A 23624-nucleotide genomic window follows, 5' to 3' on the forward strand; every position below is an offset into this window, starting at 1 on the left:
GGCGGGGGCTATAAAGGGGAGGGCGGGGAGCTGGAAGGGACGGTGCCCGTCATGGCGGAGGCGCTGTGTCTGTGTGTTGTGGGTTCCCTGGGGGTACCCGGGGGTCCTGCCTGGCTTAGTGGGGCTTTGAGGGGCGGTGTCAGCCGGCCTGCGCCTTCTTCCTGCGGGAGGTTGCGCTGGTAGGGGAGCGGCGAGGCCGAGCCCTGCAGCGGCTCCCCCGGCTTGTGCAGACACAAAATGGCGGGGCCGGGGGGGCTGCTCGTGTACCCCCTCCATGGCTGAGGGGAGGCTGTGCCGAAGCGATCGGGTGGCCTCGGCCCTGGGAAGGAGGAGGGTGGTGCTGCCGGCTGGCTGAGGCTGGCGTTCTTCTGAGGCACAGAGAATTCCCCACCGAGCCTCCCAAGTTAATGTTAAATGAGGGAATTCCACCCTCTAAGCGGAGCGTGTATCCCTGGGATCCTTTTGCTCTGTGCTGCTGCTGCGATTGTGCCGTGGTGAAGCACTGAAATCAGCCAGAGGAGCACCATGCACAGGGACATCTGAGTTCACTCTGCTCTTTGGGACTCGCTCAACAGCTACCTGATTTTCTTTGTCCTGTTGGTTTTGTTACAAGGAGAAGGTGGTGGGTTTTTATTAAATATACGTGTAAAGCAAAGAACCAGGAGTGAAGAAATCCTGCTGTAAGCGTCTGTGCTGCTGTTTGCCTGTACTCCAGTTGTGTCCTCCTTAGGTGACCTGGTGCTGGGTTCAGCGAGGTCCTTCACTGCAGATTGAGCTGTTTCCAGCTGCCTCAGTCCTGGCTTCTTACTCAGCTGTATTCACACAGCTCCACCACTTCTTGGGGATTTGATGTTTTGGGTCGTGAAAATTAAAACCCCAGAAAATCCATTTCCTGATTGCCCTTCACTGGCAGCAGAAGGTCACCCTGGCAGCCTGTCTGGGTTACGAGAGCTCAGTCCTGATGGGACCCTGATGGGCTCTTTGTGCTCGTGTCTGAAGTCTCAGCTGGGGATGAGAGAGCAGGACCCCCCACATGCCCAACATCTTTCCTTTTGTTCCCTGAAAGTCGTGTTTTACCCCAATGAGAAGCCCAGTGCTGTTCTGTAAACCCTCAAAAACCCGTTTTCAAAGCTAAATGCTGTCCCACAGAACCAGAAAACACCTTGTCTATAAATTAATGCCTCAACAAAATAACAAAACCCTGCTTATTTCTTTTAGGAGCAAAAGGGGTGGCTTGGTTTTGCAGCACCCCAAAAGCTGCCTGCCTTCCCCTCACTCCATCACGGGAAATCTCCCACCGAAAAAATCATCGTGCTACTCACCAGGCTGGGTCCTGGAGGGGCTGGGGGAGGGAGAGCCCTTCAGAGCAGGAGCTCTGTGCCTGCGATCCCCAAATGCAGGAAGGCTGGCCCAGCTGAGCTTACTTTTAGGCATGGAGAAGGGGAATTCCCCATGATGGAGGTCCCAGACAGCCTCTGTGTGGTTTTGATAGGGAGCCAGGCACCACTTAAAGGGTTCTCCTATGCTGTTCCTCCCAGGGGCCCTTCGTGTCAGGTATTAGTCAGCAAAAAGGGGTGGGGGGGGCTGTCGTAGAGGCTGTGATTCACTTTTGGACAACTGGAGAGCCTCGTTACATCATTTTCCTTGCCTGGTTTCTGGGCAGCTTCACTGGGATTGCAAATGTGCTTTTCCTCAGAGAAACTGCTGCACCTGGCAAGAGGCATTATTGTTCCACCTGTATTTCCATCTCATCCTTGTCCCTAGCTGGAGTCAGAACAGGATGCATCTTCCTGGGGGAGCAGGGAAGAGCTGGGTCTGTTGATGGAAGTGCACAGCTGATGGTTTTCCTGGGTTGCAGAGAATCCCTGGAACCCATCCACCAGGAGAACTGGTGGTCAGAACCAAGGCTGGAGCCAGCTGGTGCTGGAATAAACACCAAAGCTTTAAATGTTTCTATTTTATAGAGGCTGATTCCAGCTCCCCAGCTCCTTGCCAGCAGGTAGAGTTGTACCTGGCAGGGCGTGTGGTCTACACTTGGCAGGTGTGAGCTGCAAGGCCTGAAGAGGGCTCAGTTTTAGTCCATCTGGTTTGGGTGGCAGGAGTGTGAGTGCTGGGCAGGAGGGTGAGGAGTTGGGGGTCTGAGGTCTGCCTGCACCTGGGAACCTGTGGATGGCACAGCCTCACTCGGTGCCTCTCCACCTCTCTGGCCAGCTGCTCTTTGTGTTTTTACCTGAGGTTGCCAGCTCAGGCTGACCCAAACGCCAGCATGAATTTCACTATGAAAATGAAAGGCTTTTGGTCCTGCTGGTCCTTCCTCATTCCTTTGGTCCCACCATGCTCCCAGGGGAGAAGACTCCCCTGATGGCAGCTGTGGTTTATGAGCACGCCTGTGTGGCTGTGAGGGTGTGTTCACAGCTGACACGTTGACACACTAGGTTTTTTTTTTTTGTTACAGAAACTTGGGTTCAGCACCTTCAGTTGCAGCTTATTTATGTGAACATGCCCTGATTGCTGCTGTGCTGTGGGAAACGGGCTGAGAAGGAGCACAGGCTGCAGATGGGGAGTGGTGGACTCCCCTGTCCCCAGGTCCTGCTTGTCTCAGATCAAGTCTGGCTTCCTTCAAGTTGATCCCACTCTGGAGTGAGCAGGGTGGGCCCAGTGATGTGAATTCAAAGTGGCATTGGCCCAACAGCTCTTATTGCCCAAAAAATCCCCCTGCCCTCTGCTGCTGGGCAAAGAGAGCTCACTTGAACCCTGATGGGGCCAGCCAGGACCTGGCTGTGCCTGGAGCTGGCCCTGGAGCAAGGCAGGAGCAGAGCAGGCAGGGGATGCAGCTGATTTGGCACAGCATTCCAGGGCTCAGCTCTGCAGGGGGCTGCCGAAGGATCCCTCTCAGATCAGCAGCTGGGGGCTGCTGTTTGTGGAATGCTGGGAGCTGCTGTTTGTGGAATGCTGGGGGCCGCTGTTTGTGCAGTGCTGGGGGCTGCTGTTTGTGCAGTGCTGCTGGGATGTGTCCCGGTGCTCCGGCAGCGAAAGGAAGCAGGAGGCCGACAGTGACGCTGTGAGAGTGGGGAGGAAGCTCTGGCTGCAGGAGGGGATTTCCAGAACATTGTGATCTGCTGCTTATGCAAATCAGAAACTCAAATTAACCTGGCAGGATGGGAGGGCTCTGGGATGGAGGGCAGGGGAGAGGCAGGAGAGGGAGCCTGGGATAGTTGGCTGCTGGGAGGGCAGAAGGGAGTGTGGAAGGGATCCAAATAGGAGAGAAAGGATGTATTGGAGAACATTCCTGCTCCACCAAGCCTCAGCTGTACCCTGCCTTCACAGGGGCCTGGATCACACCTTGGCTTTCCAGGGATGCTGGGCTGCTTTACCCTCTCACTGAATGAGGGCTCCCTTCTCCCTTCTTCCTCTGCCTCTGGCATGTGAGGCCAGAGTCAGTGTCACCCATTTCACAGGAGATCAGCACCTCCTGCCATCCTCTCCCTCCTCCACAGTCAGCAGGATGGGCTGTGGTGGGACCTGGTGCCGTCCCATAGTGGGGCCAAAAACTGTGGGAACCAGGTGTGGGATTGCTCAGAGGATTTCCTTGCATGACTTAAGTTTTGAATAATTTGGAAGCTCATTGTACAAAACCAGCAATAGGCTCAGAGGGGATTTTCCCCTCTTCCTCTCTCCCCAGGCTGTGTCTCATCCAGTTGCAATGCCCGAGAGCAGGGCTCAGAGCAGTCATCATGTCCTGTAGAGCTGCTCCAGAGATATGGGAACACTCCTGGAGAGCTCAGCTGTTTCCCCAGCCCCAGCTCACCACCTCCCAAGGCTGAAGGCTGGGTTTCTCCCTTCAGAGGGCAGGTGGGATGGAAGTGGCTGCCATTGTTTTAAGGATTTAGGCCAGCATCCCCTTTGCCTCTGTGGCTCCTCCTCTCCAGGGGCTGGCAGCAAAGAGGATCTTTAGTGGCTGACTCAGAGCAGAGGTCCGGCCCTCTCTGCGCAGCAAACATGGGCTCGTGGGGTTTTCTGGATGTTGCAACCTGTGAAATCTGGCCTTGGCTTTGCCTGGAATTGAGCCCTTGCCCCCGACATTGCTGGTCAATGTGCAAAGTGTAAATCCCAGGCTCTTCCCTGCAGTACCCCTGAAAGCTAAAGCATGGATGGCCAGCACAGACCTGCCTCCAGCCCTTACCCTGCTCACAGCCTTGCTGATTTTTTCCCCCTTTCTTTCCTAGCCTTCTTTGAAATGCTCACCTCCTTGTTGATCTCAAGAGATTAGGCATGGGATTTGTCACTGACTGCTCTCAGTTGGGTGGGTTGGAGCCAGAGCAGGGAGCAGAGGTGTTCATGGACAGTGGTGCTATGGAGTGTATTTTCTCTGGAGACTGGGGTGCTACAGAGATAAGGATGAAGTTGCTTTATAAGTGAGTCCCAGAGGCCATGCTAGTGCTTCCCAAGATCCCATCACCCTCCTGGCATTGCCTTAGGATAGGTAGCTCTGCTGAGCTCAGGCCAGCTCGTGGTTCTTTGTAGGGCAGACCCAACCCCAGCACGGGGCGGGTGCTGAAATAACCTATGCTCAAATGGGGTATTGACTGTGCTGAGTATTTGCAGAAATTAAAATACCACCAGCTGTTTTCTGCTCCAGCTGAAACAGTAGGTGCTGCAGGAGATGGATTACTATGGCACTGGGGCAAGACAAAGGATTTTTGGGTGCAGGACTTTTCCAGAAGAGGGAGTTGTTCAAGGGGGAAACCCCACCTCACTCTCCCTTCCGGTGCCCAAACACTGTGTGACTCTGCTATCTTGTTTGCATTGTTGGAGCAGCCTGCAGCAGGCACCAGGTAAATTCCTGCCCTTGGGAACAGTGTGCTCTGGTCAGCCAGTCCTCCTGGTTGGTGGCGTCACCCTGAGCTGGGCTGGGGACTGGCCCTGAGGGGCTGACTTGTGGTGCTGTGGCATTCTGAGACATCCAGGCTGTGGGTGGTGAATGGCCCTGGCCATTGGTGTATAGCAGTCATGGTACAGTCAGAAAATCACTGATAAAGAGTGTATTTCCCAGGAGTGTTTACCCCTGGGAACATCCCCCCTGTACCAACCCCTCGAGTGTGTTTTGGCAACAAGAATGAAGCAGATGATGGCTCACATGTCGTGGCCCTGTGCTAACACCGAGCAGGTTCCCCCTGCTCTGGAGGAACAGGGCTCCGCTGCCCCAAATCCGGCTCTCCCAGGGGTGATGGGCTGTCACCCAAGCCTCACAACTTCCTTGGGCCTTCCTCACTGCTGATCCCTGTTCCCAGCTGCAGGGAGGTGCCCAGCTCTGCTCCCTGCAGTCTCAGTGCCCCCCTCATCTCCAGAAGGCTCTGCTGCAAAGCTCGGAGCTGCAGCACAGAGCCGCAGGAAGAGACAGGCAGATGGAGGTTGGAGTTACATCCTCCCTTCAAAACAACTTCTGCAGCTGCTCAGTCTTTGCAGCAGGTTCCTGGCCAAGCAGGTGATCTGTAGGCTGCTGCAGGTGTGGGGTATGTTGAGCCCCCAAGATGCTGTCTGGACAGGGATGCCCAATCCTACTTACACACAGGGGCTAGACAGAGGAACCCAAATCTCTATGGGGAGTATGGGGAGGCTGAAAAAGCTTCATCCAGACTGTTTTCCACCAAGAAAGATTATTTTGTTACAAGGGGATGTTTTACAGGAAGGCATCAAGGGAATTTTTAGTGGGATAATACCCAGCTGAGTTGTTTCAGCTTCCCTGGTTTGTCTCTACATGTTGCTGCTTCTTGACCTCAGCTGGTTTTGAAGTGTTGTAATAATATTGTGTTATTATTCCTAACACTGCTTTGATATTTTGAAGGTGTAGCTTTCCTCACCCAGCTGTTCTGAGGAAGACTAGGGTATTCACAACTTTTTGTTCTGACTTGGAAACAATTGAAAGTGCTGGAATTTCCCACTTTTGGAAATTCCAGTTCTTTTCTCCTGAGTGTTGGGGGAAGTGCAAACAAACTGTTTGGGGGTGTAGCCTGTATGGCATGTGCCTTTCAACTGCTTCTTCAGCAGCTTGAAAGCACAGGAAACCGCGTGTGAGGACGGGTGGATGCCATCAAGTCTGATTTGTATCTCTGGTTTATGAAAGCATCATCCACACAACGGCATGAACCCTGCCGGGGATTTTCAGAGGCATGAAGCGAAGCCCTTGGTGAAGTCCCTGCACTGCTGCCAGCCCCACATGCATTTTCAGCCCCTGTCTCAGCAGAAGCGTTGCTCAGAGAGGTTTTGTGGTGTCTTCAGGGCCCTCCCTGGAGCTGGGGCTGGGCTCTTACCCGAGTTTGCCTACGGGAGCAAGGAGACACCAAGGCTTCCCAGTCCCACCCAAACCTGCCCCAGTAAGTCAACTGCTCTCGCCCCAGGGTCAGCAACAGTGAGGTTTTATTTATCAGATTTAAAATTGTCTTTTCCATCTGGGTAAATTCTTTGGTTTAGTGGCATGTTCGGGTATGAATTATTTTGCTTCAAGACAGACAACCTCCCTACCCAGACCCCTCTGCTCCCCTCCCCGAGACTCCCCCGCTTGCAATGTGGTGCTGCTTTCCAGCGCAAAGTGAGTTGTTCTCTGGAGGGGACTGAGTGTCCCCTGAAGCCCCCGAAGCTGCGGTGACATCAAGGCAGTGGCTGTGTGCTGGCTCAGACACAAAGGGTCCCAGGTGCCACCTAGTCCTCCCCACCACACAGGGCCAGCAGAGCCTTACGGTAGTCGCCAGAGGTGTCCTTCTGCAAGAGGGAGAGCTGTGTCAGAGAACCAGCCCTGGGGAAGCCTGGTTCAAGGTGCTGGGCACAGCTCCATGTCCTGGACACCCTGCAGGCATCCCTGCAGCAGTGAAAGATGCCAGCACATCCTCTCTACAGCCAGACCAGCCAACTCTGGGGCTGCTGGGGGCAGGTTCCCCCTGCCCAGGTGATGCTCAGCCCTTGTGCCACTCATGGCTCAGGTCCCCTCAGGGCTCAGCCAGATAAGGTGATGAGCCAGGAAGGGATGTCCCTGCCCCCTCACCTCAATCATGTGGTGCAGTGATTTGTCAAACAGGTCTATGAACTCGCCCCGGATGTTGAACAGGTCAATCTCGCTCCGAGAAATCATGATCCGGGTCAGGGTCCTCTCATCTGTGCCTGCACCCTGCAAGGGAGAGCTTGAACAAAAAGCCCTGCAGGGACTGGGGCTCACAGATGCTCCTGGCATCTCCAGCACAGTCCAAGCTGTGGCCCACAAAAATGAGCCTGGAACACCTGTCCTGTGAGGAAAGGCTGAGGGAACTGGGGTTGTTCTGCCTGATGATGAGAATGCTCTGGAGAGACCTTATTGCAGTCTTTTAATACTTAAAAGGGGCTTTAGAAAGATGGGGACAAACTTTTTAGTGATAGGAAAAGGGGTGATGGTTTTAAGTTAAAAGGGAAGATTCAGACTAGTTACAAGGAAGAAATTTTTTACAGTGAGGGTGGTGAAACTGGCACAAGTTGCCCAGAAAAGTGGTGGCTCACCCCTCTATGGAAATATTCATGGCCAGGTTGGATGGGGCCTTAAATAGTCTTGAAGACGTCCCTGCTTATTGCAGGGAATTGGACTAGATGAAACCTTTGAAGGTCCCTTCCAACCCTAACTGTTCTATGATCTCTCCTTGGACATATGCTGGACTTGCTGCCAGCAAGACATCAGCCTGACACATCTCCTGATACCCCCAGATGTTGGTTTGAACCCAGCCGTTCCCTACTCCCCTAGGCACAGCCAGAAGACAAACCCCATCCCTTCCTCGGGGTTAAAGCATGGTCCCAGAGGAGCCCAGCACAGCCCTCTCCCACAGCCCAGCCCTAGGAGGGTCTGTCCTCACCTTCATGGACTTGTAAAGCTTGTCAGCGAAGAAAGCTGGCTTGTTCTTCACACTCCGCACTGCAACACACAGAGGGGACAGAAAGAGGGTTCATGGCACCCAGGGCACACAGCTCAGCAAGGAGCTGTGGCACCACTGTCTCAGCCACAAGCCCTCCTTGGTACAAGGGTGCAGGCCTGGCCCTCTCTAGGGACCCCACAAGTGCCCCAACCCCATGCCCCAGTGGGAGTCTCCATGGCCCAACATGAAGATTCCCAGCAGGAATCTGGTGGCCCCCTGCCTTGGCAGTGACAGCTGGAGGGGCTGCCTGCCCTGGGGAGCCCTGTGCAGAGGGAGCACTGACCGATGGCCACGAAGGCGTCCCGCACATCTCCCGACATCCGCTTCTTGATGGCGTGCTCCACGTCGTGGTTGGTCATCTTGATGAACTCCTGGAACACTGGGCATGGCGGAGAGGAAAGGGTCACTGCTGAGCTGCTCCACCCCAGCCCTGGGCACCCTGGAGACTGGAGCCTCAGCTGTAGAAACTTCTGGACCAGGTGGGACCACCAGAGCAGGATTGGGTGGCTTTAACAAACCACCTCAAATGCCAGGCCATACCATCTCTTCCCACTGCCTCATCCCCACCACAGCTGGGGAGACAGGGCTCAACCTCAGCCTTGAGGGGGAACCCCCATCTCCCCATCTCCCACCCAGCCCAAATCCCAGCACTGGTGTTGCAGCTGATGGAGAAGTGTGATCCTACCTCTGCGGAGGTGGGGGTAGCTGCGGGTGCAGAGGATGCTGAGGAATCGGGTCTCCAGGGAGTCACTGGAGTCATTGCTGGACACATCAGCAAGTTTCTGGGAAAGAACAAAGAGTGAACATGGAGACATAGCAGAGAGGGACACAGGTGTCAAAAAGCTCTTCCTGGGACAGCCAGTCCTGACTGGAAACCCTTTTGTAAAGAGATTATGAGCAGGAAAATAGCTGGGGATTTTTCTCCCTAAAAAAGGCATTTCCTCTGCATGGATGTGAAGCTGTACACTCACAGGTTATCTCTAAGAAAAGATGTTTTCCAGTTTTTATGGAAAAAGCTCTAAAATGCTCATGGTTAAGACTTTTTTTGTCCTTTGTGGAGGATATTTCAGGGATGACCAACACCACCTGAAGAGCAAATTGAGGGCTGCCAGATACAGAAGCCACCCTGGGCCACAGCAGTGCTGCCCATGAATGAAATGGCTGCCATTCCTCTGTGGGCATCAGTGGGAGGCTGTGCTCATCTCATCCATTAGGCCATTGCAGGAGAAAGTCACCCCTTCCCCAATTCCCACTTTTGGGGAGCCAGGGAAGCCAGCCCTGAGTCCCACACTGCCTGGAACATGCAGGCAGCAGGCAGGCTTGGTCCCCAGGGGCAGGGCAGGTGCCTTTCTCCCTCTCCTGCCCCACACTGCAGGAAGTGCCCTCATTGCAGGTCCCACTGTCCCCTTGTCCGCTATCCTGATGCAAGAGTCCCAAGCCAGTGAGCACAGCCCATGGGGTCAGAAAGGCCTGGCTTGTGGGGCTGCAATTCCCAGCCCCAGCCCTGCACCCCAGGACTGCAGCATCCCCTCAAACGTGCAGAAGGGTGAGGAGCAAAAAGGCAGGCACTCACCAGGGTCTCAGCAACAACCTGGTGGAGAGAGAGAGACAGGAAGACAACAGGGTCAGAGGGTGCTGCTCAACCTTTATCGTTCCCTGACACAGCAAGGGAAGTCTAGCAAAATCCCTTAAAACTCCCTGTCCCCAGGTCCTCTGCTTCCCCATGAGCAGAACCTGTGTCCTCCTCCAGTTTGGCCTCTACACCAGGACCTTGGGAGGGTGATCTCTGGCCAAACAAAGTGAATCCTCCAGCCCTGGAGCTTGGGTGCCAGCCTGTTGCTCCTCTTGGAGCATCCTTGCCTGGCTTTAGGCTGGCTCCCACCAGCCCACCTCTGCCAGTGGGACGAGGGGAAGGGCAGCTCTGCTGACAGAACACAGCGTGGTGCCAGGTCAGGTGCCACCTGGCTGGCTTGTCCCTGTGCATGTCATCCCTGGCTCTCTCTGTGCAGCAGGGTGAGGGGAGCAGCAGAACATGCAGCAGGGGTGCAGGCAGTGAAGGGGCAGTGATGCTTTAGGATTTTAGCTTTTGTATTTTTCATATATTTGTAATCCTGCAGTGCCTTAGTGTATAACTCTAAACTCCATATAGAGTTAAACTCCATTAGCTACTGCTTTCCCATTTTAGTCAGACAAAACAATTCCTCTCTAGGCCTGGGAATCAAGGACACCTTATTGTCTCAGGCCTCAAGACATGTAAACAAAAGGGAGCTGGGGGGGAGCAAACTTGGGGTAAATGACTTCATTACCCGAAGCTGTAATTGGAATATTAACCCCTAATATGCAAATGGAGCAAACTTATAAAAGTATGAAAACCTGTGACCTGTCATCCATTTTTGGGTGTAGCCCCTGGGGGGCTACGTGTGCCCTAAATGAACCTGAAGGCCCTTCAATAAATATAACTGCTTTTTATTCCCTTAATTTTGTCTGGCTTCTGTTTTTAGGTAGTTCCAAAAAGGCAGGAGCAGAAGTACAGGCAGAAAGGGTGGCAGGGTGCAGGCAGTGCATGGACAGAGGTACAGACAGAGTGTGGCAGGGTGCAGGCAGTGCATGGACAGAGGTACAGACAGAGAGTGTGGCAGGGTGCAGACAGTGCATGGACAGAGGTACAGGCAGAGTGTGGCAGGGTGTAAGCACGGACAGGCACACAGGCAGAGGGTGGCAGGGTGCAAGCAGCACAGCATCCACTCCCTCTGCTGGTGGCAGCCCTGCTGGGAATGCTGTGCTGTGCTGTTCTCCTGTGCATTGGAACATCCAGTGCTGGCACAGCACAGCCAAGCAAGATCTCGGGTTGGACCCTGCACAGATCTTCCCAGCCCCTTAGAGAAAAGATGCAGCCCTGAGGAGCAGGGGGTCAGGGGAACACAGCCCGTGGGTCACAGGTCTCCTGGGACCAGGAGCTCAGCCAGGGAATGGCCCCCGCACCTCCCTGCACTGCTTCTGGCTGCTCAGCCTCCCCCCTCCAGTTGTCTCACCACACCAGGAGGGGTGTGGAGCACCCCAGTGTGTCAGGGCTGCCCCCTGCACAACACACAGAGCTGGGTGGCTCCTGCAGACCAGCCCAAAGCTGCATTTGAAGGTCAAGAGCCAAATTTCAGCATCAGAGTATGCTACTGAACCCCAGAGTGGCAGCTCTGCAGCCTGCAGGTGGGGAACTCCCTGGGGCTGCTCTCCCCATGCACGGAGCAGCAGAGCTTCAGGAATCAGGCATGGGAGCTTTACCTCCAAGGGTTTCATTCACCTGGCATCTCCCCCTGCAGTTTACAGAGACCCTGGCCCAGCAGCATTTGCTTCCCTGAGAATATCAGTTCCAGACCAGGGCATGCATCATCCTCTCTTTTTTTTTAATGCAAAGCCCACGAGAGCACTGCCAATATGGGTCTTACCTTGGCATCTTCGTGTGCCTGGGTGAGGTTCTCTGGTCCTTCGTCACGGTTGCCCTGTGGTTGGATACAAAAATCATGGAGATGGAGAGGGGACATCTCCTGGGAGAGCCCCAGGTGAGGGGGTGGCAGACAGAGTCCAGCAGCACTGGCTGGGCGGGCAGGGCTGCTGTGTCTTCTCCAGCCACTGTCCTTCCAGAGCCCAGCACTGCCTGTGGCAGGGAGAGGAGAAGTCCCAGTGAGAGCTGTCCTTACCAGAGCCAGGGAGACGAGAATCCTCTTGAAATGCCCCGATGTGTCAGAGCTCAGGTCATCTTCCAGGCTCTTGTGGTAGGCTGTGGAGAAGGGATGGCTGAGCCCTGCAGCTCAGACTCCCACCCACCAGTGCCTGCCATGGGAAGCAGGGCTGAAGCAGATGCTGAATTTAAACCCAGGGAAGAGGGGATCACCCCAGCAGCTCTAATGCCCTGAGCATAAGCACAGCCTCTTCTCCAGGTACTCTGGAGGAAACAGGATCATTGTGAAAGAGCTCTCAGGGAAGGAGACAAAGATGGCAGAGCTGGGGCATGTCACCATGAGATGGAGAGATGTGAGAACCAGCACTCTGCTGGAGGTACTAGCAGACCTTCACAGCTCCAAGCCACGGACCCAACCCAGAGATAAAACTTTGCCTGGGCTCTGAAAGGGCCTTGCACAGGGTGCTCTGTGCCCAGAACCTGGGTGCTCCCCTGTCCCTCCTGTGCCCTACCTTCCTGATAGGCCTCGTTGATAGCCCTGATCTCCTGGTTGTTCCGTGTGGCCATGATTTCGATGAGGACACTCTCATCTGTGCCAGCCCCCTGGAAGAGAGAGCCACAGTGGGTGCTGCAGGTGCCAACACCAAATGGGGACAGGATGGCACTGCCCTGCAGTGCCAGGCAAGGAGGGGTCCAGGCCAACCCTGTGGCAAAAGTCTACATCCAGCAAATGGACTGGTAGGAATCAATGTGGAAGTGTCCAAGTACACTGCTGGTGGGGTCCCAGCTGGTGTGACTGGTGGATAGCAGTGCATGTCACTGGTTTGCCCCTACCCTGGCTCTCCAGTGGCCACCAGCTGGCTGAGCATGCTGGGCTACAAAGAGGCATGCAAACCAGGTCTTGAGTGCAAACCAGGTCTTTGTCCTGGAGCTTTCTGATATTTTCTTCTCCATAGGAGAGAGACCCTGGGGCTTGTGAAGCTGTGGGCATTGACAGCCCTGGGTCACCAGCAGTGTGACAATTACCTCCACAGCCTTCCTCAGCTGCTTGGCGTCGTACTGAGCCGGTGTCAGCATCAGCCCGAGGATCAGCTTGGCCAAGCTGCCAGACAGCTCAGACTTCAGGTCTGCCAACAGGTCCTGCAAAAGCATTTGAGGAGTCAATCCCCAGCTGCTTCTGCAGGGATGGAGCAGTTGAGGCAACATGAGAGAAAAAAAGGGGAGGAGAGCTTAGGGATTGGAGACATCTGTGAAAACCCATGGGGCAGTTTAAAGTGACATATTTGGGTGGCTCTGGGGAGATTCTGGCTCTGGAGTTCTCTGTGCAGAGTGGAGGATAGGGCAAGCAAAGGGGAAGGGACATCCTTGCTTGGGCTGGTGGGACAGCCTTGCTTGGGCTGCTGTGACAACTGTTTCCCTTGGGGGAGCCATGCCAGGGCATGTGGGTGTGCCCCAGCTGCCCAGGGCTCCCTGGGCAGGATTCCTTCCAGTGAGGGGCTGATCTCCATGTGGGAGGGGGCAGGATGTGGGCAGGAGGAAGCAGGGTGGGATGGAGGCTGCAGTACCCTGCCATAATGAGCCTTGTAAGCCTTTATGATCTGTTGCCTCTGGGCGTTGCTCCTCTTGGTCACCACCTCTATGATGGCCCCTTCGTCGGTGCCTGCGAGGACAGCAGAGCCACACTGTCACCAACAGCAGAGTCACACTGTGTCACCAAGTGCAGAGCCACACTGTGTCACCGACAGCAGAGCCACACTGTGTCACTGACAGCAGAGCCACACTGTGTCACCGTGTCACCCCTGATCACAGGCACATCGCCACCCCCACAAACTGTGTAGGTGAGGAAGAGAGAACTCCCACAGCTCCATCTCTATTCCCCCTGGGGCTTCTTCTATGCAGCCCTGTGTGGGCCAGGATGGATTTTGTGCCCCAGGAGCTGCTGAGGAGCAGCAGGAAGGGTCCAAAGTCACGGTCCCCACTTACCCAGGCCCTTCATGGCCTTCCTCAGCACCTGTGCATCCCCGTCGTCGTTGAAGTCTCCTGCAGGCTGCACGGTTCCTCGCAGCTGTGGATGCAGAGAGGGAGTCATGGTCACCCTCAGGATGAGAGGGAGGGAGGAAGGGATGAAGGGATGGAGAGAGGGAGGGATGGAGGGATGGAGAGATGGAAAGAAAGAGAGATGGAAAGGAGGGAAGGTGCCACCCAGCAAGCTGAGGCCAAAGCAGGTTCTGTGTTAGTGCAAGCACCTGGGGATCAGTGAGGATCTCCCCACCACTGTCACCCCTTCCATGAAAGGGCAAACCATAGCCAGACCAGCAGAGAGCAGGAAGAGGACAGCAACAGACAATCCCTGGAGTCCTGGTGTCCTGCCCAGTGTCACACCTGCCTGCCCTAGCCTGGAACATCTCAGCCTGGGCTGGCCATGTCACTGAGAGACATGAGTCACTAAAAGGTTGCTCACTCCTGCTCTACAGTTCTATCCTCCTGTGTCCTTATGCTCCAAACACATCTCCATCCTCACAGTGTTCATGTAGGGCTCAGGGTGTATTTTCTGCACATCCCAAAGCACCCTTCTGTGGGAGTTTCAGCTGCATGCATGTTGCCACTCCCCATACTGCAGCCATGCCCTGGCCAGCTCTGGGCTGCCCCAGGGGGCAGGAGTTCTTTGGTGGGGCACTGGAGCCAGGGCTGCATGTGATGCATTGCAGAGACATGCAGGACCCACTGCCCCAAGGGAGGAAGGCCTCAGAGAGAGGAGGGGGTTAGTGGAGCCCACGGGGGGCAGCCAGCCCTGCCATGGTTACATCCTGCCAGCCTCGTACCCCAAAACCAGAGAATGGCATCGAGAGAAGCCGGGGAGCGAGAGTCAGAGCAGAGGAGTGGGGCTGGCTGTGCCCCATGGCAGAGAGGAGCAGCCAGGGGTCCCAAGCTGGCAGGCAGCACAGAGGGGTGCAGGGGGGTGGGGTGCTGACCTCTACTTTGACCGCACTAAGCTCCCACATCCGATAGGCCACCTGCGCCGCCTCGGGGAAGAACTCACCTGCAGCACTGCAACGGAGGGCAAGGACAGGGGACAGTGAGCCACGGGGGCCCTGCACCTGCCAGCAGCCCCCCTCACCCTGTCTTGCGCCTCCACGAGGGGTGTTTTGTATCCACGGGGCACAGGGGCAGGAACCAGGTGCTTGCTGTGGGGCTGGATGGGTGGGAATGGGAGGAAATGTGTGGTGAATCCCAACTTCCCCCACCAGAGCATCCTCCCTCCAGGGGTTTGGCCCTTCCCTGCAGGGCTCCCATGTGCCAAGAAGGGACCATGACACTGTGGCTGGCCATGAAGAGGGGCCACAGGGCCCTCTGTACTGAACCACAGTCACTGTGGGTGCTGCTGGTCCAGGTGCCCCACCAGGCTCTGAGCCAGATGTTGTACCCAGCACCGAGGGAACAAGGAGGGAAAAAGGGGGGTGACAGGGGGTCTTACTCATCGTCCCCTCCGCACAGCTTCAGCAGAGCCTTCTTGTACTCCCCAGATGTGTCCTCCTGGAAAAGCAGACGGAGACAGAGGGCCATGCAGTAGGTAAAAACATGGTAGTGCCATGGGATGGGCTCATGGAGAGGGGTCTCCCTGAACCCAGCACAGCCCTCCCAGAGGCGCTGGCATCATGAGGGAGGCAGCACCAGCAGCTGCTGCAGGGTGAGCAGGGACCCCCAGCACTTACCTTTATCATGTTGTAGAGAGATTTCTCATACTTGGTCCTGAACACCTCCCGGATGTCCAGCATGTCGATCTCGCTGCGTGACACCATGATGCGGATCAGAGTGTTGTCTCTCGTGCCCAGACCCTGCAAGGGACCAACCCCACGTCAAGCCTGGGATGGCCAAGCAACTCTGCTCAGCCCATTGCATGTTGGACCCTCTATCTGAGTTCTACCTAGCTCTGGTTCTGAAGGAATAACTCCTTTGGAGGGAAGGGCAGAGACCCCAGGTCACCTAAGTCCTGCCTTCATGGAGCTGTGTCACCCTGCTCTCCAGCAGCACCCCGTGGAAAGGGGACCCTGCAATGCTGGGGGGACCCTCTAGAAAAGGGGAAATCTACTCACCTTCATGGCCTTGTAGAGCCTTTCAGCAAAATACTCTGCTTTGCTCCTGATGCATTTCACTGCAGGGAAATTGAGGCGTGGTGAGGGATGCCAGCACCCAGCTTCACCAGTGCCCCCAGTGCCCCCAACCTCTGAGCAGCACCCACACCCCATGGGAACCACATCCAGCATCCCCACCCCTCCTGAAGGAGCCTCCCTGAGCTCCCTGATACCAGGTACAGCCACAGCCCTGACCCTGCTGGCCCTGGTGCTGAGCCCTCCCAGCCCAGGAAGGGCAGTGGTGTGTTTTTGCAGGATCCCCATGTGGGGCTGGCTTACCCACGGCCAACATCAGCTTCTCAAAGTCACCAGAGAGCTCCCCCCGGATGCTCCTCTCAATGGGCTTCCCAGCAATCTTCAGATATTCATCAAAGACTGTGGGATGAGAGCAAGGAGATGCCTGGAGAAGCTGCCAAGGCACCTTCAGGCCCACCCTGAGCTCGCAGGTGATGCTCACCCAGGCGGAGATGCTGCCTGCTCCTCCGGCCAAGGATGTAGATGAACTGGGCCTCATCTGTGCCCCATTTCAGCTCCCCAGCTTCCAGCAGGTCCTGGGGGGATGGGGAAGGTGGCACAGCCTAACTCAGGGTGCTCCCCTGGCAGCCACCCACCTTTTGCAGCCTAAATCCAGATGTCCCAGTGCCACCAGCCCCATCCCTGCCCAGATACCACCTACCAGAGTGACCCACCAATGCTCACCTTGGCATCCTGCTCCACCAAGTCCTCGCTCACCACATCATCCTCTTCCCTGGCACCCTGTGGGAGAGAGATGGGCTGAGCCCTGCAGGGCACTGGCACCCACCACCTACAGATGCTGGACAGATGGACATACCTGAAGCAGAACAACGAGCATCTTCTTGAAGTGGCCTGATGTGTCTCCAACAATGTCAGCTTCCAGGTCTCTCCCATAGGCTGGTGGAAGAGGAAGGGAAGAAGTCAGGCCTGGAGACCTGGATCCCTTCACCTCTGCCCTTTTTGTGGCTCAAGAGGACACAGGGCAGCCCCTTCCCTTTCTCAGCCCTCACCATCTTTGTAGGCAGCCACCAGGTCATGGATCTCCTGGTTGGTGCGGGAGGCGAGGATCTCAATGAGGCACTTCTCATCTGTGCCGACGCCCTGCGGGCAGACACACAGCCCCATGAGCCCTGGGCTGGCTGGGGTGCCCTCAGAGGGGCCCTGGGCAGCCTGCCCACCCCTGGGAGGGTGCCCACCCCTTCCTCACCGAGATGGCATCTTTGACCTCTTTGGCATCTCCATAAGCTGGGGGCCGCATCAGGCTCACGATCAGCCGCTCAAACTTCCCCGTCAGCTCGTACTTCAGGTCTGCAATCAGGTCCTGGTGGAGGGGGAGAAAGGGACTGGGGGATCCTTTGCTCCACAGCATCTCTGCGTGGCTCCAGGGAGTGGTGGGTCCCTGTGTGGGCTGGGGGCTGGCAGCCACGGCCATTTGTGTTTGCAGTGGGGTCACGGGCCAGGGCGTGTTCCTGGCTTTACCTTCCCATAGAGGGACTTGTAGGCCTGGCAGATCTCCACCCGCTGCTTGTTGCTTCTGGAGGTGATGAGGTCAAGAATGGCCTCCTTGTCACTGCCTGTGGGGAGAGCCAGGAGTCACCACAGCCAGCCTGCTGTGCCCAGAGCTGGGGCTGGGGGAACAAGGAGAGCCAAGCTGGCTGCAGGGAGGAGAGGAAAGCAGGAGAGTCAGCCAGCTGAGAGGGGAAGGGATGCAGGACACCCAGCCATGCAAGGGTCAACCAGGGAATAAGGGACACCCAGGAAATAGGGACACCAGGGGTAGGCCTGGGACAGTCTGGAGGAGCATCCATACCAAATCCCTTCATGGCATTGTACAAGGCCTCTGCATCCTGGTTGGCGTCAAAGCCCTGGAAATCCTTCACTGAGCCCCTGTAGATCTATGGGAAAGCAGGAGAGAAGGTTCAAGAGGAAGGAGCAGCCCCAGTGGGATGGGGGAAGGAGAAATTGAAGCTGAGCAGGACTGAGGTGAGATCCTTTATGCTCAGGTTGCCCAAGGCAAAGCTCAAGCTCAGACATAAACAGTTGTTTTCCTCTGCAGTTGTTTCCTTTCCTGTTTACTCTCCCTACAGAGGAATTAATCTTCCACTGCCTGTTGCAAGCAAGGAACCACTTTGGATGCTGAGGATGAGACAAAATTACAGGCACAAATGGGCTGCTAAGTGGAAAACTCTGAGAAGCACCAGAGCTGCCAACAGCGTGTCCTGCTCCAGCGTGCACTGCCATGGGGCCCAGGCTGATCCGAGGGGCTGGAGCAGGGACCCTGGGCACTGGGAAAGACTTTCCTGAGAGCCTGAGGAATCCTGGGGGTTGATATGATCCATTTCTATCTGCTCTTCTGCCACTTCCAGACTGCCCAAGAATGACACCTCCAGAGAGCTCAGGAAAAAAGAGGGACTGAAATCCCCCTTGCCAGGTCAGCTTTGTTCAGGGAATTCACCCATGGGAGCCTGGAGCCTGAATGAGATCAGCACCCCCCTGGGTGGAAGCAGAGGTGAAATCATCCTGGCCCCACGTAAGGAACTGGGATTCATCCCCACCAGAGGCACAGAGTGGGAAGAACCGAGCAGCAGCATTTCTTTAGCAGTCCTGCTGACAAACAGGAGGGCTGGGGGCTGAGCTGGGGCTGTCAGCTGTGTCAGCATTCTGGGAAACTGAGCATCCTCCCTTGGCTGTGCTTGTGCCAGCTGGGTATGTGCACCTCCCTGGGCTCATCTGCTCAGGATCTGCTGCACGGCTTCCTGAAGGTCTCAGGAGCTGCACAAAGGCCCAGGCCTGCTGCCAGCATGGACATCTAAAGCCAACACATCCTCAGAGAAGATGGGCATCAATGTCCCTGACCCAGGAAGTGCCTCCAGGAATGAGCCCAAGGGGATGGACTCAGGGCAGCTCCACTCCCACCACTCTCCTGGCTCCCATCCAATGTCACAGCACAGCAGCTCTGCTGCACATCCCCCCAGCACCTTCAGAAACAAACCAGCCTCTCTCCTCCTGTTTTCCAGAGGGAAGCTGGGCACATCCCACAGGCCCTCCTGGGAGGAGCTGCTGGCACTCGTGTCCCCAGGAGGAGATGCTGCCCTTCCAGGGAACCAGGCAGGCACAGGACAGATCGTATTGCAGGTGATTCATCAGGAGAGCTGGATTTAGCCCCACTTCCCAGCAGCTCCCAGACCCTCCTGGCTTGGCACAGCTGCTCCCACACACATGCCTTACAGGGATGGAAATAAATTGCAAGGCAAAGGAGGTGCCTGGAGGCAGCAGGAGTGGACAAGGGTGGCTGGAGGGTATTGGGAAGTCGAGATGCTGGCTTTGGTTAAATGGAGAGGAAGAGCAGGGCTGTGTTCCTGCCTGCTGAGCCATTGAAGCATGAGCTGCCTGCCTTGCTGGGGCAGGGGAAACTGAGGCAGGGGCTCAGTGCTCTGCATCACCGCACACTCCCTGCATTCTCTGTGGGAATGAGCCCCAGGCAAGTGTGGGAACATCAGTCAGGATGGAAACAGCATCCTGCCCACTGCATACTCTTCATACCCCCTTCCCACTTTCCATGCTGTTCCAGCTGCCAGGGGCCTCCTGCCTCCCCTCCTCCAGCCTCTGAGTCATCCTGGCCTGTCCGGGACCTCCCAGCTAAAAATAAGCCACACTGGGGCCAGGAGGGTGGAAGCAAAATTCCCAGCATGGCTTTGCTCTCTTCCACCCCATGGCTGCTTGGGGTCCTGGACTACTGCAGGAAAATGCTCACCTGCACTGTGCCTCAGTTTCCCCGCCCAGAGCAACCACTGCCAGGTAGTCAGGTTGGAGGAAATGATTGCTGGGTTTCTCCAGGGAATGGGAAGCAGAGCCTGGCCCCAGCAGCAGAGCAGAAGGAGGCTCTGGGCTGGGACTCCTCCCCTGGCAGCAGGAAGGCTGCACTGAGCCAGCCACGCCTGCCCATCGAGGCAGGGCTTTCCACCCACGCTGAGACGTTTTCCTGGCTGCAGGGGAGCACCTGCTCACCCAGCTGCCACACAGCACCAGTCTGGAGTGGGAAGTAATCCAGGCTGGGAGAGGGGAAGGGCCCAAACAGGGCTGCATGCCTTGCAGCATGCTCAGGCAGGAGTTTTCTCCATCAAATGCCCAAATCCCCAGAGCAACATCTCTCCTCCTCCCCTTCCCATGGCCCCGCTTCTCTTCCCCATCCCACTGTGGTCCCAAAAGGATTTTTGCTCCTTGCTGTCCCTGCTCCCCAGCCCAGCACTTCCCCCATCTGCATCACATCCAGACAGCACTGGCTGGAGAGGCAGGAATGTAAACAGGCTCTGGGCAGCACGGTGTCCGTGCACGTCACCCCATCCTTGCTGCTGCTGCTGCTGCAGACACTGCCCCAGCCCTGGGCCCAGCCCTGCCCTGTGGAGGTCACCCTTACCTTTCCCTGGGGTGCCATGGTTCAAAGCTGGAAACCACTGGAGTGAGGGCAGGGAGGAGCTGTGGAAGGGAACAGAAAGGTCAGTGTGAGGCAAGGCCCCTCTCTGCAGGCTGTGTGAGTCGAGGGAGGGTTTGCTCCCTCCTGGGGGTGGTGCCCATGGGAGAGCACTGCCAGGTGCTGCAGGACGGATCAGGGAGAGGGGCTTTGCACAGCCACCCTGTGGTTACTGAGCCTTTGGTATCTGGCACTGAGGGCACCCCACAGGCCACGGCAGAGCAGAGCCTGCACAGTTTCCTGTCAGTACCAAGAGAAACCAGAGCAGAAAAATGTGCTGAATACGTGGAAACGGGCTGAGCACCCTCTGCAGGGCTGGGCCTTCTCACTGCACCCCTCAATGTCCCTTCTGCTCCCCAAGCCCTGGGGCCATCCCAGCCTCAGCAGCTGCTGGGGACTTTTCCTTGTCTCGTGGTGCTGGGCAGCCCCCACAATATCCCCAGAGCTGTTATCTGAGTTTCTGTGCAGCCATCAAGGCCACCAGCAGTCCCACACATCCTTGGAGACCAGGAAACACAGCTGGGTTTCCAGGGTAACTTGCAGGTTGTTTTCTAACACCAGCACCATTTATAACTGCAACCCACTGCGGTGTGGGCTCTCCCCACCCTCCCAGAGGAAGTCCCCCAGCAGCGCCATTTGCTCCAGAAGAAGCTGGTAGAGGGAGAAAAACAGCTGGAAAATGGATCCCGGCCACGAATGAACCGCTGAGCGTCAGCTGAGGCACGGCCCCGCCTGGCTCCTTCACCCTCCCTCTGAGACACGTTGCAGAAAAATTCAGAGCAGAGCAGGGCCACCCCTGGGGGATTTCTGACCCCAGAGGAGTTCGGTTTCATGCCATGGAGCGGGCAGGAGAAATCACATGAACTTCCCTGCCTTGGCTGCACATCCCTGCAGGGGCTCCCATGCAAGGGAGACCCAGCCCTGCAACCATCCGTGCAGCTGGGTGCCCCTGCTTGGGTACAGGGAGATTTTAAAAGCACCCACAGGCGCCGTGCTTGAGGGGAGGGGGTTTTGCAGGAACGCAGAGCTGCTTTCACCTCCCCTTTCCCCTCCAGCCGGGGAGGGTGTGAGCCTCGCCCCTTGCCGTGGTGTGGGCCGGGGACAGCCCCACATGTCCCACAGGCAGTGGGGCCGCACTGCGGATGCCGGGTGGGTGCCAGGGATCCCACCCCAGCACAAGCAGCCTGGTAATGCTCCCTTGGAGCCTGTGAACCCTCCTGGGCATGGGGAAATCCCAGCATGGCACAGCCCTGCTACCTCACTCCACGCATGTGGCAGCGGGGCTGAGAACCCCCAGCTCATCTCGGCAGCGCTGGGGAATCGCCGACCACACCCAGTCCCCGACCTGTCCTTGTAGTGCCCCGTCCCTGTCCCCGCTGCTGCCGCTGCCACCTGTGCGGATCCCGGCAGAGCAGCCCCGGGAAAATCCCCGCACAAACACACCCTGTCCATCGGGCAGCATGGGGGTACACCCGCCCCCCACCCAACAACTCAGACACGTGGGTTACGGGGATCCCGTAAGAAATCCCAAGTGATGTGCACGGCCTCTGTGGAAGCCTGTTTTGCCAGCAGTGCACCCCTGCAGGCTCTCCAAAGCCCCCCCAGAGGTGTGAGCTCAGGGCTGCACCCCAAGAGCCCGGCTGGCCTGGGGGGCTCCCCCAGCACAGAGGCCACAACGCCCAGCGCCCCGCCACCCGCTGTCCTGAAGCAAAGCGAGCTTCCCCGGCTTAAAAATACCGGACCACGCTCCTGACAGGGCTTCCCCAAAATGCCCTGCCCCACCCCACTGCCAAAAAGCCTCCCAGGCCTTCAGGAGCTCCGAGCCTCGGGGCTGCTGTGGGCTGCGTTTACCTGTGCACAGCTTGGTGGGTACCAAGGCAGGGGGATCCCCAGCCTGGATCCCGGCTGGAAGGAGGGATGGGCGTTTCCGCAGCCGCCGCAGCACCAAAGCCCGGACGGACTAAGGCGCATCCCGGCCGGGACACACCCAGCGGGGCCCGCAGAGCCCACCTCAGGAAGCAGCGCCGGCAGCGCAGCCCCCGGGGTTTGTCAGGAAGGAAAGATTTTTCATAAAAAGAAAAAACCCCAGGGTTTCCCCCTACAGCCACCCCTTGGAGGGAGCCTCCGCTTGCGCAGCTCACCGCCCAGCCCAGCCAAGGCTTTCCACGACTTTCCTCCCCCCAGGCCATTGCGGAAAAAAGTGCCCGGCCCCTTCGGGCACCCCGCCCCGCAGCCCGGCCCCGCAGCCCGCGGTGCCCCGGCCCGGGCGGGCACTGACCGGCAGCGCGGAGCTCTCGCTGGGTGCGCTCGCAGGAGCCGCGGCCGCGCTCGGGCTGTTCGCGGGGCCGAGCGCTCGTCCTTGGCCAGCAGCTGTTTCCTCACGGCCACAACGTCACCGCCCCCTGTCCCCGCCTGCCACGGCCACATCCCACCCCCGGTGCCGTGCCAGAGCTCAGCCCGCGGCCCCCAATGTCACCGCAAAATCACCCGCGGTGCGGCGGCGCCCGGTGTCACCCGCAAAATCACCCTGCAAAATCACCCTGCTGTGGGGAAGGGGTCTCCTGGCACAAGAGCCCCGCTGGTGTGTGCGGGGCGCTGTGCCAGCGGCGGTGGCTCGGTGCCACACGCACACCGCCGGGCAATGCCGGGGGTTGCATTGCAGGGCGGAAATGTCGCCCCTCCTGTCCCCCCAGCTGTGGTTTCCTGCCAGGCACAGGGTACCCCAGCGCCTCTCGGTCCTGCCGCCAGCCAGCCACCTCCTCCCGCACCAAATCACCCCAAATCATCCCAAATCACCCCTTCCCTGCTCACGGCTGGGAAATGTCCGTCCCTGACCCTCTGCAGGAGTCTGAGGAGGGAAGAACGGCCTGACCTTGGTCCCCCAGGACCCGCTTAAGGAGGGAGGTGCTGACCCAGGCTCTGCAACGAGCACCCACGGGGCAGGAGCCGAGCTGGAACGATGAGCTGGTTTTGCCCCTAGTCTTCTCTTCCCTGCTGCAGACACGGATGAGATGCAGGCTGAGTCTCTCCAGGATGCTCCTGGCAGGCTGCACCGTTGCCTGCGCTGCCCTGAGGCCGTTTCCTTCCCCGCCTCACCCACGTTTAACCTTCTTTGCCACCACCCAGCCAGCGCAGAGGCCGTGGCAGGGCTGGAGGAGCTGGTGGGGCCGTGCTATCTGACACCAGCCAGAGCAGAAAACCCCAAGGGACTCCTGGGGATGCTGAAGGCTGCTGGTGTGTAACTTTTCAGGCATCCCAGCCCTGGTGGTACCCACTGGCCTGAGCGTCTCTCTGGGGCTGCAAGGCAGCTGAGCTGCTCAGCCCTGCCTGTCTGGGGCAGCACAGCCCCCAGGATGGCTGGCATGCAGCCACAGGGCTGTGCTGCCCTGGAGGAGCCT

At 57.4% G+C, this 23624-nt stretch overlaps 1 protein-coding gene across 3 annotated transcripts; it reads right to left on the reverse strand.

The window, feature by feature from the left end:
• Positions 1 to 6400: 6400 nt before the first annotated feature.
• ANXA6 (annexin A6) lies at positions 6401 to 22632 on the reverse strand. 3 transcript variants are annotated; one of them, XM_030957474.1, is made up of 26 exons: positions 22505 to 22632; positions 20173 to 20231; positions 17566 to 17650; positions 17235 to 17329; positions 16963 to 17076; positions 16766 to 16856; positions 16573 to 16652; positions 16440 to 16496; positions 16198 to 16291; positions 16020 to 16115; positions 15702 to 15760; positions 15321 to 15443; positions 15083 to 15141; positions 14580 to 14655; positions 13591 to 13672; positions 13173 to 13267; positions 12634 to 12747; positions 12120 to 12210; positions 11627 to 11706; positions 11375 to 11428; positions 9505 to 9522; positions 8617 to 8713; positions 8215 to 8310; positions 7872 to 7930; positions 7040 to 7162; positions 6401 to 6759 (listed from the first exon to the last, which is right to left on the reverse strand). In XM_030957474.1, the coding sequence occupies exons 2-26, from the start codon at positions 20188 to 20190 to the stop codon at positions 6700 to 6702; spliced, it is 2016 nt and encodes a 671-aa protein (XP_030813334.1). In that variant the 5' UTR covers positions 20191 to 20231; positions 22505 to 22632; the 3' UTR covers positions 6401 to 6699. The 3 variants fall into 3 exon arrangements, with proteins under 3 accessions (XP_030813334.1, XP_030813335.1, XP_030813336.1); XM_030957475.1 differs by lacking the exon at positions 22505 to 22632 and adding an exon at positions 22078 to 22315; XM_030957476.1 differs by lacking the exon at positions 9505 to 9522.
• Between the last annotated feature and the right edge of the window lie 992 nt (positions 22633 to 23624).

The sequence above is a fragment of the Camarhynchus parvulus genome, chromosome 13, assembly GCF_901933205.1.
Source record: "Camarhynchus parvulus chromosome 13, STF_HiC, whole genome shotgun sequence".
Lineage (NCBI taxonomy): Eukaryota > Metazoa > Chordata > Aves > Passeriformes > Thraupidae > Camarhynchus > Camarhynchus parvulus.

Coding starts and splice junctions, on each gene's coding strand:
- ANXA6 (XM_030957474.1), bottom strand. Junction 13,673..14,579: donor TTAGTGCGGTCAAAGTAGAG/GTCAGCACCCCA, acceptor CTGCATCCACAG/CTGCGAGGAACCGTGCAGCC. Junction 6,760..7,039: donor CACTGCACCACATGATTGAG/GTGAGGGGGCAG, acceptor TCCCTCTTGCAG/AAGGACACCTCTGGCGACTA.